The sequence below is a fragment of the Peromyscus leucopus genome, chromosome X (genome assembly GCF_004664715.2).
Source record: "Peromyscus leucopus breed LL Stock chromosome X, UCI_PerLeu_2.1, whole genome shotgun sequence".
Classification (NCBI taxonomy): Eukaryota; Metazoa; Chordata; class Mammalia; order Rodentia; family Cricetidae; genus Peromyscus; species Peromyscus leucopus.
The window spans coordinates 56,234,124-56,253,293 of NC_051083.1; the positions used below are offsets into that span (position 1 = coordinate 56,234,124).

Sequence of the window (19,170 nt, forward strand, 5' to 3'; positions counted from 1 at the left end):
AGTCGTTGGGAAGGCCAATCTTTCCATTATTAGACTGTGTAAAGTAGTAAAAGCAATCTTTAAGTCAGTAACAACAGCACGGTGTTATTGAGTATGTTTTCCCATTGAAACCTGTTTGTGAGTTTACTTCTCTCAGTAGGAAGCCCACTGGCTCTAGGAAAAGGCAAAGCCTGCTTTTCACATTTGAAACACTTAAAGAGGTCTAGTCAGAATTTGTATTTTCACAAGTCAATGACAGAAATAAGCTGCCCACAATCTCTTTATTATTTCCAGCAAAGTCCATAAAGTTCTCTGTGGGTTTTTTGTCTGGTAGTGGCACAAGACCCTGAGTGTGTCTTAAGGTCAGGGATTTTATTTGTTTATTTACTTACTTACTTCAGGCCCTTGCTGCAGAGTCTGTGAGCGTGTTGGGAGTCCCTACTGATTTCTTTATTAAGCAGTTGAGGACTGGAGACGGTGCCTCAGTTTAGAAAGTTTTCTTATTTTAGAGATTTGGGTAATTATACCTTCTTTTCAAGCCCTCAAATATGTATCATCGGCAAGAAACATGGCCATCCTTTGTCTGCAAAGCCAGTACAAAGCCAGAGTGTTTTCAAGGTGAAAGCAGACGTTTTAGCTATGGATGGACTGGCCAGGCAGCCTCGGGGAAGAGCTGGCAGAGAATTGCTTGCTGCTCTAGCAGCAGGTGGCCGGGCTGCTAAATTGTCTGATTAGGATAGGGCCTGGGACAAAGGCCCTAGAGGAATTGTATATGCATGATGAAACTTTACAAGCTTGTTTTAATGATATCTTAGATCTGATTTTTTTAAAGTAAATTTGTTAACTGTTGTGCATGGATATGAAATAGAGAAATCAAGAAATTCTCCATAGTGAGAGCAGAAGGCAAAGTGGAAAGGCAGGCTGGGCATTGGTGTGCTTAAGAGAAAGCCACCTTTTGTGGTGGAAGTTGAAATAGAATTAAACAGGACTTGACAAAGAACAAGAAGAAGGAAATAAAAGATGTAGTGCTGGAGAAGCACTTTCAGGTCATGGACCACTGATACCTAATAGCTTCTTCTGACCTGAGAAGTCCAGATTTCCCTTTAACTTGGGACCCTATTCCCCACTGCAAACACATGAGGTGGGAGCTTTTGGGAGACTCACAGACTGCTGTTACTTTTGACAACTGAGACATCCAAAATTCAAATCCCCAACATATTGTGCATCGCCAACAAGGGACCTTCCCCATACACTCGTAAATTCAGGCTATCCTGCTCTCACACTGGGTGCTCCAAAATGGTTCACTAACTCATTAAGGGTATCTTACACAGACCACCAAAATGTGTGGATTAAACACATTAAAGATTCCTTATACAGAGCACCGAAATGCAGAGAGTTTGAAAGTATTAATAATAAACTCTGAGTCACTAATAATGCATCAGTATTACATTAGGAACATAAAAGCATATCCCGTTGGTTTCATTTACACAAAAGCTGTTATCATGTAACCAAGAACAAGCACAGGTTTGATTTCTCTACTTCACTCTCCCTTTGTCTTGTGTCTTCTGCTCATGTGTTGTATTAGCCTGAATTTCTCATTTTCCTTTCATCTCTCATTCCTTTGTACTGTTTTGTTCTCTCTCTTTGATGTCCTATTTTTCTTATTTGTCTCTTTTTCTTGTTTACAGCTCATCTTGCACTTTGTTTTTCCATATCTTTTTACCTTTATTTACATTTTCTTTTATTCCTTATATTACCAATTTCCTTCTAATCTTGTCTCTTTTCTTCATAATTTTGCTCTAAGTTATCTTTTTATTTTATTGAAAATAGATTGTTTTCTCATATAGTATATTCTGATTACAGTGTTCCCTCCCAGTTCAGCTATGTTGCAGTTCTCAGGACCTTTTGTGGTAGGTTTCCTGGGCTCTAGTGGAGACATATTGTCCTGGCTGTTATTGATTATGTTTTTATGCTGGCTTCTAGGCATCTGGGTGTGGGGTGATTCTAATTCTAGGTGCTGATATCTGGTCCTGTGTTTGTTGGGTGGGTGTTTTGTTTCTTGGTTTCTGTTGCCCTCTGTGGTTCTTAGGAGGATGTGGTGGCTGTGTATTGCCTGGTAGAGAATTCTTTTGGGATCCTGGTAGGTGTGGCTCCTGGGGGTTCTGGGTAAAATATTTCTAGTTATTGGGAGCTGACACTTAGGAATGGGTTAGAAGGATGGGGATCTGAGGGGGGGTTACAAGAGGAAGGAAAGCAAGGTTTTCCACAAGGATCTACTTAAATCTTCTGGGAATGACAGAGAGTGAGGAGAGGCTACAACAGGTGGTCTGCTACAGAGCTGGACATGAGACTAGCATATTGGATTTGGAGGAGAGGAGAGAGCAGTGCAGATCTCCAGTTACCCCACCTGCTTCCTGGCTGGAGTTTTGCTCTAGTTTTTCTTTGCATTCTTCCTATCCATTTTCTTTGCTTCTTTCTATTTCTTGAGTTTTTCTTTTCTTCACTTCTTTTCTCTTTAGTGAGTTTTGAAATACTGTATCTATTCTGTCTATCTCTCTGTCTTTCTCTCTCTGTCTCTGTATCTCTCTGTCTTTCTCTGTCTCTGTCTCTGTCTCTCTCTCTCTCTCTCTGTGTGTGTGTGTGTGTGTGTGTGTGTGTGTGTGTGTGTGTGTGTGTGTATACTCATGTATGCCTGTGGAGGTCAGAAGACAATTTGTGGGAGTTGATTCTTTCCTTGCACCATGTGTATCTCGGCAATCCAGCTCAGATCGTGAACTTGGCAAGTGAGCTCTATTACCAGCCTATCCTTATTTACTGTTTATCTTTATTTTTGTTCCATTTGCATTCTTCATACCTTCCTTCCATTTGTCTTCTTCCATTCTATAGATTCTCTCCCCTCTATCTTTTTCCTCTTTTTAACACCCCCACTCTTTATATTGTATTTTCTATTAAGCTTTTTCAGTTAATATCCGTTTTCTTCCACTTCCTGCCTTATTTGCTGGGGATGTAAAGATGAATCAGGCAGAATCAGGCAGTTTAAAGATAGTTGGGAAAGGGTTAAGCATGTAGACATTACCAAGTTCATGATGACATTATCTGCCAAGAACTATGGCACAGATGGAACTGTGACAAAGTTTTCCTGACTTATATAGTGAAGGTTTTCTAGGAAAGCAGACGTTCTGACTGAAGTTTTATACCTATAGTCTCTGACTTGCCTTTTAATGACGAGTAGCTATTGTCATACAATGAAATGAGACAGAGGTGAAAAGATCTGTAGATATCAAGAAGCAAAACGTTGATTAGAGAATGTTGGCTCCAATGATTTGTTTCCTTACTTGACATGGTATGACAAAAGATGTTTATAAATGTGGTGATATTTTAGTTGCAACAATAAGTTAAGATTATGACGCTCACTACTGAGAACCTGCAACAGAAGAGTGTTGGAAAAGAAGTGGTTTAAAAGGTAGGACTGATAAGAGTTATGCAACATCTTATAACTCTTCCAGAATGCTTTCTACTTGTTTTCATAGCATCAAGTGGTTATCAGACTTTTTTTTAGTGCTATTTTCTGACCCTTAGTGTAGCAATTGTTTTTCAATTTTTTAATTGAATGAATTAATTTATGGGGATCTGCATGCCACAGAACTTGCATGGAGGTAAGATGACAACTTGTGGAGTTTTCTCCTTCTGTTCTCTCCTTCTGTCACGTGAGGTCCAAAAGCAAACTCAGGTTGTCAGCCTTGGCAGCAAGTGCCAAGACCTCCTACACCACCTTCCTGGCCTGGCTTTGGGGCCGTGTGCATAAACCATTCCATTTGCTGATACATTTAGGCATTAAACCCCTATGAATTGAATACTTTTTACTGTTAAGATTGTGATAGTGGAGTAAATAAGATACATAACAATCTTTTTGTGTATGTGCACTTTTGTGTTTTGAGACATGATCTTGCGATACAGCTGTGTTGAAATTTGCTATGTATCCCAGACTGGCTTTGAACTTATGATTGATTATATACATAAATAAATTGAGATACTGATACAGGTTAGAAAACAAAAGGCAGTGATATGATAAAATCATGATGATGTTATTTTAATTAAAGAAATGTGTCCAAGAGAAATACTCTCTGAAAAATTCTGACACATAAGCTGAATCCTAAATGGTATGAAAAGGAACAATGTAAGGATTTCTGAGCAGAGAGTGCTAAGTGATGTAAATACCCTAAAATGAGAACAAACATAGCTTGTTCAAGTGTCAGTAAAGGTCAGTATGGCTAAGCATGGTGATGCATGCATGTATTCCCAGAACTGTGGAGATGGAGACAGAAAGATGGCAAATTTGAGCCCAGGTTCTGTTATATAGTAAGCTGAAGGCCAGCCTTGGCTATGTAAGGTGACTCTATCTAAAAAGATAGAGATAGAGAGAGAAAGCAAGCATTGAAGTGCGGTAAGCTAAGGGATGGTTTACGTGATATAAGGTTATAGAGTCTCTTCTGTGTCATGTAATCTGTTCATGAGTCTTTTGAGGTTTCTGTGTGTCATCCTACGTTTTCCAGTTCCGGTTTTTATTTCAGTTTGGGTTTCCTTTAATTATTCCATTTTGTTAAGTTCCACTACCATTTCTTGTATTGCTTTCATTATTTCCTTCAACTCTTTTTCCCCCATGGGCTTCATTAAATGATTCATTCACATCCTCTTTAATGTCCTTGAACATATTCACAATTGCTATTTTGAAGTCCTTGACTTGTGCTTCAGCTATATTATATTCTGTGGGGCCTTCTGCAGTAAGGTAGCTGGATTCTGCTGGAGGGCATATTTTCCTGGCTGTTCCCCTTGCAATTTTTTTTTCTGAGACAGAGTTTTCCTGTGTAGCCCTGGCTGTCCTGGATCTCACTCTGTAGACCAGGCTGGCCTTGAACTCAAAGATCCACCTACCTCTGCCTCCCAAGTGCTGGGATTAGAGGCTTGCCCCATCACCGCCCAGCCTCATGTTGCAATTTTGCACTGGGATTGACACATCTAGAATGATGATGTTTGAGATGATTCTTGGAGTGAATATCTGGTCTTCTCTCTGATAGGTGGGTGTTTTAGTCTGTGGTTGCTGTTGCCCTGTCTGTGTCCTAGACAAGTGGGCTGTGGGATCACTGGAAAAGAGGGCTTCTGTGGGTCAGTGGGTGGTACAAATGAATAGAGACTGACTCGAAGGGAAGACTGAGAGTGCTGCTGTGAAAGGGCTAAACCGAGTTTGCACCAAGAGGTCGAGCTCCCTAAGAATGGAGTGACAGAGTGATATTTAAGGAAGAGGTGATAGGATTTACTGGTAGAATAGATACAGAGAATAATGGAAACAGAAGACTTCAGAAGTAGATATGGAAAGAAATGAGAAGACCCCTTCTTTCAAGCTGTCTATCAAATAATGTAAGGCAATAATTTTAAATACAGAACATTTAAGTCTTTTACCATGCCATTTAAGTACGGAACGCACAATAATGGAAAGGCCAAGAGTATAGTGTCAATTGGGACCCACACCATCCGGGAGGGGTTTCTAAAGGAGATGAACTGAATTGGGTCTCAGAAAAGGAGTGGGCTCGCATAGAGTGTGAGACTCGGAAGAGCAGAAATTTTAGAAAGGAATAACAGCATGAGTGAAAAATGCAAGATAGGAATGAGATATGCAAGAAAGCAGTCAGAAACAGATTTAGTTGACAAAACAACTTAGTGTACAAAATTGAGCTGGATCAATAGTTTATGGACAGTTCATAAGAGGCTTTGCAATTGATGAAATATTTGTAGTGGTAGGCTAGGCAGTAGGCAGCAAGGTAAGGGAACAATGAAAATAACAAATCTGCCGGGCGGTGGTGGCGCACGCCTTTAATCCCAGCACTTGGGAGGCAGAGCCAGGTGGATCTCTGTGAGTTCGAGGCCAGCCTGGCCTATGAAGTGAGTCCCAGGAAAGGCGCAAAGCTACACAGAGAAACCCTGTCTCGAAAAACCAAAAAACAAACAAACAAACAAATATAAGATAGTTAGCTCCATTTGATTAGCATAATCTGATCTAAAGTCTGTGATACAGGAACCTGTGACTAGAGACAAGTCTATGTAGCTCTACATCACAGATATCCAAGATATATATCGAACATTTCATGGTATGAAACCTAAGATGGCACCTTTAAAAGACCTATCATGTAAGCTGGGTGTGGTGGCACACACCTTTGATCCCAGCACTTAGGAGGCAGAGCCAGGTGGATCTCTGAGTTTGAGGCCAGCCTGGTTTACAGAGTGAGATCTAGGACAGCCAGGGTTACACAGAGAAACCCTGTCTCAAAAAAGGGAAGAAAAAGGAAAAGATCTATCATGTAAGCATTCATATGTCAGACAGTTTCTTTTAAATGTCTATTTAAATTCATATGGTTTGTTTGCTTGTTGTTGTTAGTAGGTTTTTAGGTTTGGGAGTATTTCACAGGAAAAAAAAGAGGTCAATATTTCTACCAAATAATTATTGAACTGTATTGTTTACTGTTTACTTATAATTTCACTTACTGAACACTTATTAGACATAGTGATATATTGTATTTCTTCCTGGATTAATTACTATTGGCCATGTATTTGTATATGATATGTACAGGTGAGTGTGGTTGTGTGTATGGCATGATACACATACGAAAATCAGAGTACAACTTTTAGAAGTGGGATTTCTACTTCCATTGTGGGTTCAAGGATTGAGCTCAGATTGCCAGACTCCTGGGGAAAATACCTTGACTTGCTAAGCACTCTTACCAGCCGTTTAATGTCTATTTGTAAAACAGCCAAATGAAGTAAGAAAAATGATTCTCAATTTACTGAAGGGATAACTGAAACATACAGAGACTTGGAAACCCATATAAGCTTAGATAGCTAATAAGTAACAAATAGGGTCACCCACTATCTAAGAACAGAGGAGTTCCTTATTCTCTTGGAAAACTTTAATTTTTAACCCAGTGGCTTTGGAACTGCATCTCTTCTGTGCTCATTAGTCTTAACAAACTTGTCATGCACTTTAATGTATAGAAGAGTTTTTTCTTAGACTATCTTTCCTCTGAAGTATAGCTAGGAGAAGGGAAGAAATCCCCACATGCTTCTAATGGGTGTTCTCACTCTGATTTTCGCTCTCTGATTATTTTTTAGGGACATTCGAAATCTATTGCCAAGCAGGCAGCCACAGGGAAGCAGGGATGAGGGCAATTTACAATGTCTCCCAGTGTTCTGGTCGTCAAGACAGCCCACGTCAACACTACCAAGCTTCTAGAGTCTATTACATCATGGCAGAAGAGTTGGAATGGGATTATTGCCCTGATAGAAGCTGGGAACTGGAATGGCATAACACATCTGAGAAGGACAGGTAAGGCTTCAGAAAGGGAGAGACCACAGCTTTAGTGAATCCTTTCACAGGTGAAGAGACTGAAACTAAAAGTAGGAAGGCATGGTTGTAACCACCTAATTATGATGCCAAAAGAAATGAGACTAGAGTGGAAGGATGTTGAAGTCCAGCCCTTGTTTCTTCTATATTCATTAGCTACTGAGTGGAAGAAAAAGACCTTCTACATTCTTGCCCTCTTAGCCTTGCTTCCCTTGTAATTAGCTAATCTTACCTACAGTGGGATTTAAAGTTCATAGGGGCTTACTCAAGCAATGAAATGCCTCAAGATCCTTTACTGAGGTACAGACCAAGCTTGGAATCAGAAAAAGTCCAAAAGAGAGTAGTTCAAATGGGCTACAATTTTATCTGTTATTTACATATGAACAGTCCAGGTCTGGCAGGTGAACTATGCTGCCCGAATCTCCTACTTTCATCTCTGGGATCAAGATGCTTATTTAGTTGTGGCTATCCCTAGCTTTCAAGTTAGGGTAAGCAACATTGCCTGTAAGGATAGACTTGTAAGTTGTATATATCATTTTTTTCTCCTGTTCTGTTTCCTAAACTTATTCATCTGGCTACTATGTAACATCTGTGTGAACATCCATTGTCCCAATAAAACCTAGGTAGTTCTATTTAAAAAGAGGGAGGAGAGAATACAAATTGAGCTACAAAGTATTTTTTTGTAGCTCAATTGTAGTTTTCTGTAGTTTGTGGTGCTTTCACTGTTCTTTGGTCTTGACCTTTATAAGTTTAGGTTGAAGTTTATAAGTTTAGGGTGAAGTTTTCATGTGGACTTTCTGTGGGAATTAGGAAATGGGATTTTTTTTCTGTCAGCCTTGATTTCACCTATCATGCATACCTGAAAAAACATTACTCTCTCTAAGAAGACAGGGTAGGAACATTGGACTTAACTCTCAGTCCTGCCGCCCCTTCTGGGTGACAGTGTCTCTGTACACAGTCCTATCAATTCTGCGCTAGTGATTGTACCTCTGAGACTCACCTATTCGGAATGTTCACTGTTAAAAGGAGTGATAAACACTATCAACTGTCAAGTGTCCTATAATGAGAAAGCTGTAAGAGCCCATGTCTTCCCACTTTTGATCACCAACAGCAACTATGTATGCTCAGCTGACACTTGGTGCCTTATACTTTTGTTAAAATAATTCCAAATCTAAGACTCTATTAAGGCTGGAGCCAAAGCCACAGGCTTTTGATTCTTAGCTCAGTTAATCATACTGCAAATATCTATCTGGATGACGGAAAATAACAAACGTTGCTTCAGAAACCTACTCTTTTCAATCATGGTAATACAATTTGACATTATAATGGATAGATCTACATTTTTTCATATTTGACATGAGAATAGTTCTAAATTAATTTCCCCATAACTGAAAATAAAGGCTGAAGGTCAGGTGCTAATAACAGTCTTTGAATTCTTCTAGTTATGGTCATGTTTTCCTGAGCAACAAGGATGGGCTCTTGGGTTCCAAATATAAGAAAGCTGTATTCAGGGAATACACTGATGGTACTTTCACGACTCCTCAGCCAAGGTCTGGACCAGAGGAGCACCTGGGAATCTTGGGTAAGAGAATTCTACTTACATCCTGGCATCTAGAAGGATGGGTTGCTTCTAGGATAGCTACATCGTATCAGGGAGGCTTTCCCATTCCTCATTCTCAGCTTTTCCATACTAAAAGTATGGCCCTATTTTGTAATGTGGCTGTGAAAATAAGCACTGAACGGAACGATATAAACATGAAGTCTGATGTAACATGAACCAAAATGTTCCGATTTTCTATACCTTTGAGACATGGGTCCTCTAAAGCTAGTAGATTTTAAAAGATTCCAGAGGCAGGAGAGTTTAGGAACTCCAGCAAGTAAAAATAAAAATGATACACAGAGCCACAATTCTCCCCATACCTCAATTTCATCAAGGCTATATGCTGGTTTTGTACAAAGGGTTTCTTTATTCTTATCCTAGACCAGACAGGACCCACTGGCCTCTGAAGAGAGTACAGCAATTCTATGTGCTGTGTATGGCAAGATTTTAGTCCTTAATATCAATGATTCTGCAAAACTCAGAATCTCTCGAGCTTTTGGTTATTTTGTAGAGAAAAAATAGGATGAGGAAAGTGGGGATAATAGGAAGCATATTTCTGTTTTTGGGGTACCCTCATGCTGCAATGCCAATTTTAGGACTTCTGAATCTGAAAATGATGCCAGTCTTGGGAAGGTTAATTCTCAGTTCCATGGATCTTGCAGTTATGCCTTGTTCTTTAATGTCTCCCACTTATTCCCCTACTAATGAAACTTGTACTTCTTTTGTATGTATCAGGTCCACTTATCAGAGGAGAGGTTGGTGATATCTTAACTGTGGTGTTCAAGAACAATGCCAGTCGACCATATTCTGTACATGCCCATGGAGTTCTAGAATCTAGTACTGGCTGGCCACAGGCTGCTGAGCCTGGTGAGTTGAAACACTTAAGTGAAGGGACAAAGGCTTTTCAGTCCTTCTACTTTAGTCTTCTGGTTTGTTGCTTTAAACACCTTACATTCTTAGTCTGGGAGTGTAGCCCAATGAAAGCTAGAGGGAATTAACTGGTCAATTGGAGTTCTAATGCAGGTTTTTCGTTTGTATTTCAAGCAGTTCCTGTATTTCAGTTAAAAATATCTTGTGTACAACATGATTTACTTTGTAACTTTCCAAGTTCCTTACAGTGTAAGTTAGGTTGTTTATGTGTACTAATATGTAACTTTTGATTACTATAAGGACATACCAGAGACAGTCTACTTCATAAATTAGAGGGGTTTATTTGGCTCACAATTCTACAAGTAGAAGGTCTGAGAACCTCATTCAGCAATGACCTTGAATTTTGAGACAGTGCGAACCATCACATGATGAGACAGATAATGTACGTGTGTATGCCTGTCTAGTCTCCTCATAAAACCAGAGGATTCGTTTTCCAGTGTTCTACCCTAGTAACTTCCCCAATGTAGCTGGATCAAATCTGTACCATTTTACTACTTTACAATATGAAGTCAGTTTCAACACATGAAGTGTTAGGTAATAGTCAAACCATACCTGAACCATCCCTTTATCTTTCTTCCAGCTTAATGTTGGTTCTAGAGCTATAAATGTGTCTATAACATCTCATCAGTTTTGGTGGTTTTTTTCATTCATTTTCGGATATTCTCTAGTTGTCTTTATAAGTTTTTTCTTTTAAAATTTATTTTTCATTATTTTTTCAATTTCTTATTGTATATATACATTACATATGGTACAGTATTTTGTAAAGACAATTTTGTGTAAGTATATAATGTACATTGAGCTCATTTACCCCCATATTCCCTCCCTTACTCTCCTCTTTCTTTATCCTTCCCTTTACTTACACTTTCAGGTCATACAAATCTAATTTTTATATCTCTATACAAATCTAAGAATGATATATGGATGAAAATTGATAAATATTTGCATTTCTGGCTTTATTTGATTAATATGATTATCTCCAGTTTTATGCATTTTTCTGCAAATGGTATAACCTTGTTCTTCTTTATGGCAGAAAAGGATTCTTTGTTTATGTAAACCACATTTTCCTTATCTTACCCTCTGTTGGACATACAGGTCATTTCCATAACTTAGCTACTGAGAATAAATCTGTAATAAAATATTTATATGCAAGGATGCTTGTGATGTGTTTACTTGGAATTGTTTCCATAAATACCCAGGAGAGTTTTTCTTGAAGACCCCCCCCCCATGCTGATTTCCATAATAACTAGAATAGTTTACTTTTTAACCAGAAGTGCGTAAGGGTTCTTTCTTTTTCTGTTTTCTTCTCTTTTCTTTTTCTTTTTTTTTAAGGCAGGGTTTCTCTGTGTAATGGCCCTAGCTGTCCTGAAACTCGCTCTGTAGACCAGTCTGGCCTCGAACTCACAAAGATCCTCCTGTCTCTGAATCACGGGTGCTGGGGTTAAAGGTGTGCACCAACACTGCCTTGTTCTTTGGTTCTTTTTATGTTTTCTTAATGACTGCTTTTGTTACTGGGATGAGATAGAATCTCACTGTAGTTTTAATTTGTAGTTCTTTGATGACTAGTGAGTTTGAACAGTTTCTATTTGTTTATTAGCTATTTATACTTCATTTGTTGAGAACTGTTCATTAGTTAATTTATTAATTGAATTGTTTGATTTCTTGTGGTCTAGTTCTTTTTTAGTTCTTTTTGTATTCTGGACATTAGTCTTGTCAGATATCCAACTAATAGAGATTTTCTTCCATTCTATACCCTGTCATATTACTCATTTAACTGTTTCCTTTCTGTGCAATATTTGGGAATTTCATGAGGTCTTATTTGCCAATTGTTGGTATTATTTGCTGAGCAAATGTAATCTAATTTTAGAAAGTCCTTTCATACACCTATGCCTTTAGATGGTTTTCATACTATTCCAACTAACAATTTCAGCAGTTCAGGTTTAGATTTTAGGTTAATTTGAGATTGCTTTTTGTACTGAGTGAGACATGACAGGGCTATAATTTTCTTCTTCTATATGTGACTGTCCAGTTCTACTAGCAACATTTTTGAAGAGGCTTTTCTAAAATGTATATTTTTGAAATTATTGTCAGGTATCTGATGGCTCTTGATACATGGGCTTATATCTGGGTTCTCTATTCTGCTGATTTGTGTTTCTGCTTTCTGCCAGCTCTATGATATTTTCTAACTCTCCCTGGGCAGTTTAACATGGAACCAAGGATTGTTCTTTTTGCTCAGGATTGCTTTAGCTATTCTTGTTGGCATTTTGTGTGTGTGCTTCCACATGAAGTTTAAGATAATTTATTAGTTTTGTGAAGAACAACATTGGAATTATATGGGGATTGCATTTTATCTGTAGATTGCCTTGAGTCCTGTAACCATTTTCACAATATTTATTTTTCCAGTCCCTAACTGTGGGAGGCATTTTCATTTCATAGTATCTTTCTTTAATTCTTCCTTTAGTTATAAAGTTTTTAATATAGAGATTTTTTTACTTCTTTGTTTAAACACATTCCAAGGTATTATTTCTGATTTTTTTTGAGAGAGAGCTTCCCACTATGTAACCGTGGCTGGCCTGGAACTTGCATGTAAACCAAGTTGGCTTCAAACTCTCTACTGCTGCTTCTCCAGTGCTGGGAGGCAGGCTTGGTTCTGAGGAACCAGTAGCTGAGAGTTTACATCCTTATCTGCAAGGTGGATATATATATATATATATATCCAGAGAGAGAGAGAGAGAGAGAGAGAGAGAGAGAGAGAGAGAGAGAGAGAGAGAGAGAGAGAGAGAGAGCTAACTGGGTACAGCAAAGGCTTTTAAAACCTTAAAGCTAGTTCAGGTGACTTGCCTCCTCCAACAAGGCCACACCTCCTAATCTTCCCAAACAGTTCCACCAACTGGGGACCAAGTATTCAAATATATGAGTCTATGGGGCCCATTCTCATTTGCATTCAAACCACCACATCAAACACCTGGTTCCTGAGCTCTTAGAAACTGTTTCCTTTTGAGCTACCCTATTTTTTTTTCAGGCAAAATGTATTTTGGGAGGATTCTAGACTGTGGGCCATGGGTTAGACATACCTGAATCCAAATTATTTACTAATTTTTGTCATGTGGAAGTTGTACTAAGTTTCTAGGAGTAGCCCAAGGAAATATCACAAACTGAATGATATGAACAATAGATATTTTATTGTCTCAAGTTGCTAGAGACTAGAGGTCTACACTAAGGAGGGACTGGGAAAGATTGCCTTTTTTTAATGGCTGTGAGGGAAGGCATTTTTTCCCCAGAACTCAGTCTTATTTTGGATTATAGATAGCCATCTTTTCCTTGTTTTTGCCTTAGTTTTTCTATTGTTGTGCTGAACACTACGACCAAAAGCAACCTGGGAATAAAGGGGTATATTTCATCTTAGATCTCTCAGGTCACAATCCCTTTCCAAGGAAAATCAGGGCAGGAATATAAGAGGCAGGAAGTGATGCAAAGACCATGGAGGAACACTGATTACTGGCTTGCTCATCATGGCTTGCTCATCTTGATTTCTTATACCATCCAGGACCACCTACCTACCTAAGGGTAAAAGTCTAAAATTGCTCAACTGTGGGCTCCTATAAAATAAAATGAAGTTACATATCTTCTTACTCCAAAAGGGAAGAACAAGGGTACAGTCACAAACAGACCAAAACCAAACCAAAATACAACACTGTGAACAGTTCAATGCTTGATGTCTAGGATAGGATCACAATCTTTTGGGCTCCAAAGGCCTGTGCAGTTCCCCTTATCCATCTCTGTCTTTTGCAGCATAATAAACTTGTCTGCTGCTGTTCTTGGTCGTCATCCCATAGCACTGGTATCTCCGAATTGTGGAGTCTCCACTGCAACTGAGGATGAATCTTTACCAGTGGCCTCTCCCGTCCTCTCTTCAGGGACTCCCATCCTTGCCACATACTGCCATCCCTCAGCTGCTCTCCATTACCTCTTCCGGTCTTCAAAAACAGTGTCACCTGACTCTTGCACATTACCAGTTTTGGCTGCCGGCTTGAGATACAGCCTTGGCCACCCTGGACCACAGCTTCTGTGTTTTGATCCTGAGGAAATACTCCCAGATGATTTCTCCTAAATGCCGCTAGTCTCGTTGTAACCATAGCTTATTTCTCAGCCCCGGGGAATCAGTGTCATTTGTCTCAGTAAAGTGAAGGTTTCACTTTAGTAGTGCTAGTCTCTTGTTAACCACATATGATTCTTCAGCTCCAGCTGACCAGAATCAATGATCTGTAATACAAAACATCACACAAAGAGCCCTGCTAGAGTCTTTGTTTCCTTCTGAAACTGCACAGGCCAGTCTTTCATCATCTGCGTCTCTTTCAGCATTTTTATCTTTTGAGCTCCCGAAAGCCCATTAGGCTTTGAGCACTCAATGGCTTTCCTAGATTGGGGTTTGAAAGTCCTTCCACAATCCTCAGTATGATCAGGTCTGTCAGAGCAAATCCTCATGAAAAAATAGTATGATCAGGTCTGTCAGAGCAATACCTCATGAACCTGATATCAATTTCTGTTTTAGGTTTCTATGGCTTTAATAAAGACCACGACCAAATAAACTTTAGGAGTAAAGGGTTTATTTCAGCTTACAGTTCCACATCACATTGTATCATCAAAGGAGGTCAGGGTAGGAACTCAAGGTAGGAACCTGGATGCAGGATCTGAAGTAGAGCCCATGGAGGGGTGCTGCTTACTGACTCACTTGTCATAGCTTGTTCAGCCTATTTTCTTACAGAACCTAGGACCACCTGCCCCAGGGTGGTACAACCCACAGTGAGCTGGGCCCTCCCTCATTAATCATTAAGAAAATGCCATACACACTTGTCTATATCTGATGGAAGCAGTTTCTAAACTGATATTCTTCTTCCCAAATAACTCTAACTGGCATCAAGTTGACAAAAACAACCAACCAACCAGGGCATTCTACCTTTGGGTCATTTTCTTTTTATATGTGGCTCTATACGTAAAGTTCTCCTTTTTATAAGGATACTGGGTAATATTGGAGGCTTGCCCTACTAACCTCATTTAAAACTGATTTCTTCTTGTTTCTAATTTGACCATGTTTCTAAATGAGGTCAGAGTCTGAGCTAATAGGGGTTAAGACTTCAATATATAATATTTTGGAAGGTACACATTTGGACCAGCAACAGATAGAGGGTTAAGTAGTGAAAATGAAATGAAGAAATTGAGATAGTAAATGTTGGCGGAACTGCAAAATACTTAATTGTAAAGGAAGCCAGATTAAGTTGAGAGAAACAGCAACTTGGGGGAAACAACAGAAGCAAGGAGAAAACTGAGCAAGGTCTATATGGGAAGAGGGCTGAGCAGAGGAGAAGTTACAGAGCCATGTGGGAGGATGAGGTAAATGTGGAAATCCACAAGAAGAAATGGCATTGGGAACTCTCATCAAAGTAGTAATCTTAAGTCAGAAAAAGAGAACGTCCTCATCAAAGACTGGAGTGACTGCTGGATCTACATCCACGTGTGGTACTAGAATTGGCAGTGGCAGTATAAGAGATGAGAGCCTTCAGCGTGCTATGTGAAGGGTAATTTTTATTCTCACTTTAGTTGAACTGAAGCATTGGCAGGGATTTGTGAAATACCCCTCTGGGGGTGTCTGTAATGGCATTTCCAGAAAAATTAAGGCAGGAAGACCTATTCTGTATGTAGATAGCAACATCCTATATACTGCCCTTCTGAGTAAGGAGCCAAATGTATAGGCATTACCTCACTCTACTTCCTGAACACTATATTGGGAGCAGCTTGCTCTACTGTTCCCTGCTAATCATGATGTACTGAAACCATGACTCGAGATAAATCTTTCTTTAAGTTGTTTATATTAGATGTTTTGTCACAAGGACAAGAAAAGTTACTAATCTAGATGGTAAGAGCAGAATTCTAGAGTCCTCTGTGTGGCATTTGGAAAGCTATTTTAACATCTATCTGTGACCTTCACTTCATATCTACAAAGGTTTTTTTTTTTTTTTTTTTTTTTTTTTTTTTTTGAAAATTCAGGATTTCAATGTGTAGTAAGTGCTATACAAGTATTTGGCAGTGTCATTATTATTATGATTATGTAAAGTCCAAGTGAAAATGAGTCTTGGGGAGTGAGGTACAAAACAGGCAAGACTTGAAAAATGTGGTAAAAATTTGGAGTCACCAAGGAGAATAGGATATGGGGCTACAAATTTAAACAGCACTTGGGACGTAACTGAGAGTGTGAATACATTTTTAAAAGCTACAATACTCAGGGTCCAGCAGCTTTCATCAGCTCGGTTTAGCATCTACTGGTCTAATACCAGAGGAGATGGGTTCCAAGAGGATATATAGGTTAGTAGTTTTCAGCTTTAGTGAACATGAGAATTACTTGAAGTTATTAAATCATATGTGACCAATGATATGATATTGTGCTTACTTAGTGATGGTGGAGTCAAGCCCATGTCCTTGTGCATGTTAGGGAAAATTCGGTCACTAAGCTACAAAAAATATCATTGTGATATTTGATTTTGGTTTTCATTTTCCTGATAGCTGATGATGATGAAAATCTTTTATGTTCTTATTTATAGTTTTATATCATCTTTAAGCAAATTGTCTGTTCAAAAGTTTGCTCATTTTAATTGGGCAGTTTTTTTTGTTTTGTTAAATTCTAAGAGTTCCTTATTGTTTTATCAAAAAATCAGTGAGCAAATGATTTAAATAAATATTTTCCCAAAAAGTATTTAAAAATACCAGTAAATGCCAGAGAAAATTCTCAACATCATTAGATATGAAAGAACAACATATCAGAATTTCATTAGAATAGCCTATTTCCTTCACTAAAGCAAAATTAAGAAAAAAGATAACTAGTTCTTATTAAGAAAGTAGAATCTACATAGTGATGTTTGATGATTCCACTGGTTTGCAAATCAGCTTGCCAATTCTTCCAATTGTTAAAAATTGGCAATACTCTATAATTCAATAATTTCATCCTAAGTTATACATCAAAGATTAATGAAAACATAACTTCATACAAAAACCTGTATGATAATTGATAGTGGCACTTTAATGGTTTTATGAATTAAACCAAGGGTCTCACGCATGCTAGGAAAGTACTTTACCACTGAGCTACAACTGTAGTCCTTAATGTCAGTGTTATTCATATTACACTCAAAGTAGAAATACCCAAATATCTATCAACTGATGAATGAATGAATAAAATGTAATATATCCATAAAATGCCATATACTTTGGCAATAAAAAGTAACTGTATATATGGCAGCATGTGTAGACCATGAAAATATTGTTAACAATGAAATAATCTAGTAAGAGAAGGACAATAAAACATATGATTCAATTTGTATGTTCAGGATGAGATAGAAAACAAGTTTGTGGTTGCATTGGAGTGGTGAGTAGATTTGTTGATTGTAATGAATTGTTATAAAATAGATCATTGTAGTAGCTATAAAACTATGTGAAAGTATATTATTTGGGATTACAATTTTTAATTTGTTGTTTATTTAAATTAATTGAATATATTTATGGGCTATATGTGATAATTCTATATATGCATATAAGTACACATTGATCAAAATGGGATAGTTAGACATGAGTGAATTGTATAGTTTGTAAATCAAATCTCATTAAAGTTGCTATAGAAGGTCAATATGAGAGTAGTTGGAAGTTGGTTGGAAAAGGCAAGGTTAGAGGCCGAGGGACTTCTTAGGAGCTAGTTCACCTTTCCTGGAGAGATAGGAACAGAGGTCTATTCACCACAGATTGAGTAGTGACAATTGGTCAAGCGAACCACTCTACCCAAAGCTACCTTCACGAACTGGTGAGTTTATTGGGGTGCTTAAAGTAGCATTAATAGTTCAGTGGCTACTTACAGGAACATGGATAATTCAAAAAACCATTGAAATCCTCACCCTATTATGGGTGATGACTCAACAAATTTGTGTTCTTGGAACTTCCTGCATAGTCTTTTCTCTTTTTTTTTTTAACAGTTGTTACTATTAATATAATCTGTTTACTGTTATATATATATATATATATTTATATATATAAATAATTTTACTGTTATATAATCTGTTTATATAATCTCTGATGGCAGCTACTTGAGAATCTTGAAAGTATCTGGAGTAGGGATATGAATCCATGGTTAAGAGCAAATGTTGCTCTTCCAGAGAATGTGAAATCAGTTTCTAAAATGCACACCAGGCAGCTTACAATCATCTATGGCTCCAGCTCTGAAGAATGTCATGGTGCCTTCTTGTCTAAATGGCCATCAACAGTATGTAGACATACTCTCCATATATGTGAATTTAAAATAAAATAAAATAAAGAACCTAAAATATATTATAGAGATAGAATCACAAGATTTGGTACTTCATTGGATGTTGAATAAATGAACGTTAAAGTTTTGAGTCTTGTCAACTAGGAGAATAGGTATGCTGTTTCTAAACATTGGGGGCACAATTTGGGAAAAAAAAGTATTTCTTTCAAATGAGAGAATTAAATTTATAGCAATTTTAGGTTGTGTTTGGTCCTAAAGGTTGAAGGTAGGCCTTCATACATATTAAGATGCTCTACCACTGAACTATATCCCCTAATAGAGAATTTCCATTTTTATCTGCTATTAGGACAGTATTAAATGGTACCTAATATTTAATTATAATCTTGGATTCAGAGCTTAGTAACAAGGTAAGTCTTGCTTAAAGTATAAGATTTTTCAAGACATAGATCATGGTATGTGACTGAAATCTTCTGGAGAGTATTAAAAGAGAGGAGGGAGATGAGCACAGGGCGAATGGAAACAGTTTCACTTAGCAGGCAACAGCAGGAAATCAAGATGTACACGGAAACTAAATGATACAACATCACGGCTACTGAAAACAGCAGCAGCACTGCATCACCACAGGATTAGACCTGAGCTTTGTGCCTGGACGGGCTAGAAATGAAATACTGAGTTTTTCCAAGAAAGGAGAAAAAAGTGTAACAAAAAGAAAGTGGAGCCTGCTATGAGCATGATGGAGACAGATCTTGAGGGAGCGGAGCCTCACCTACTGTAGCTTTTAGAAATTGAGAGAAATGCTGTACTTGCTCCAATGAGATATTTGCCTTGCTACGCTTCTCAGGTGAAGTCCTTACTTACCAGTGGAATATCCCAGAAAGATCTGGTCCTGGGCCCAGGGACTCTGCTTGTGTTTCCTGGATTTATTATTCTGCAGTGGATCCCATCAAGGTAAAGAAAAAATTGAATATT

The 19,170-nt window shown here is 38.2% G+C and overlaps 1 protein-coding gene across 4 annotated transcripts in view; it reads left to right on the forward strand.

Moving 5' to 3' along the window:
* Positions 1-19,170, forward strand: part of Heph (hephaestin) — an 81,881-nt gene that overhangs the window by 46,462 nt on the left and 16,249 nt on the right. For all 4 annotated transcript variants that reach the window (XM_037198853.1, XM_037198854.1, XM_028888881.2 and 1 more), the window contains 4 exons: positions 7,141-7,354; positions 8,815-8,954; positions 9,708-9,839; positions 19,043-19,149. In XM_037198853.1, coding sequence (XP_037054748.1) covers positions 7,141-7,354; positions 8,815-8,954; positions 9,708-9,839; positions 19,043-19,149 — 593 coding nt within the window. The remainder of the gene's footprint in view (positions 1-7,140; positions 7,355-8,814; positions 8,955-9,707; positions 9,840-19,042; positions 19,150-19,170) is intronic.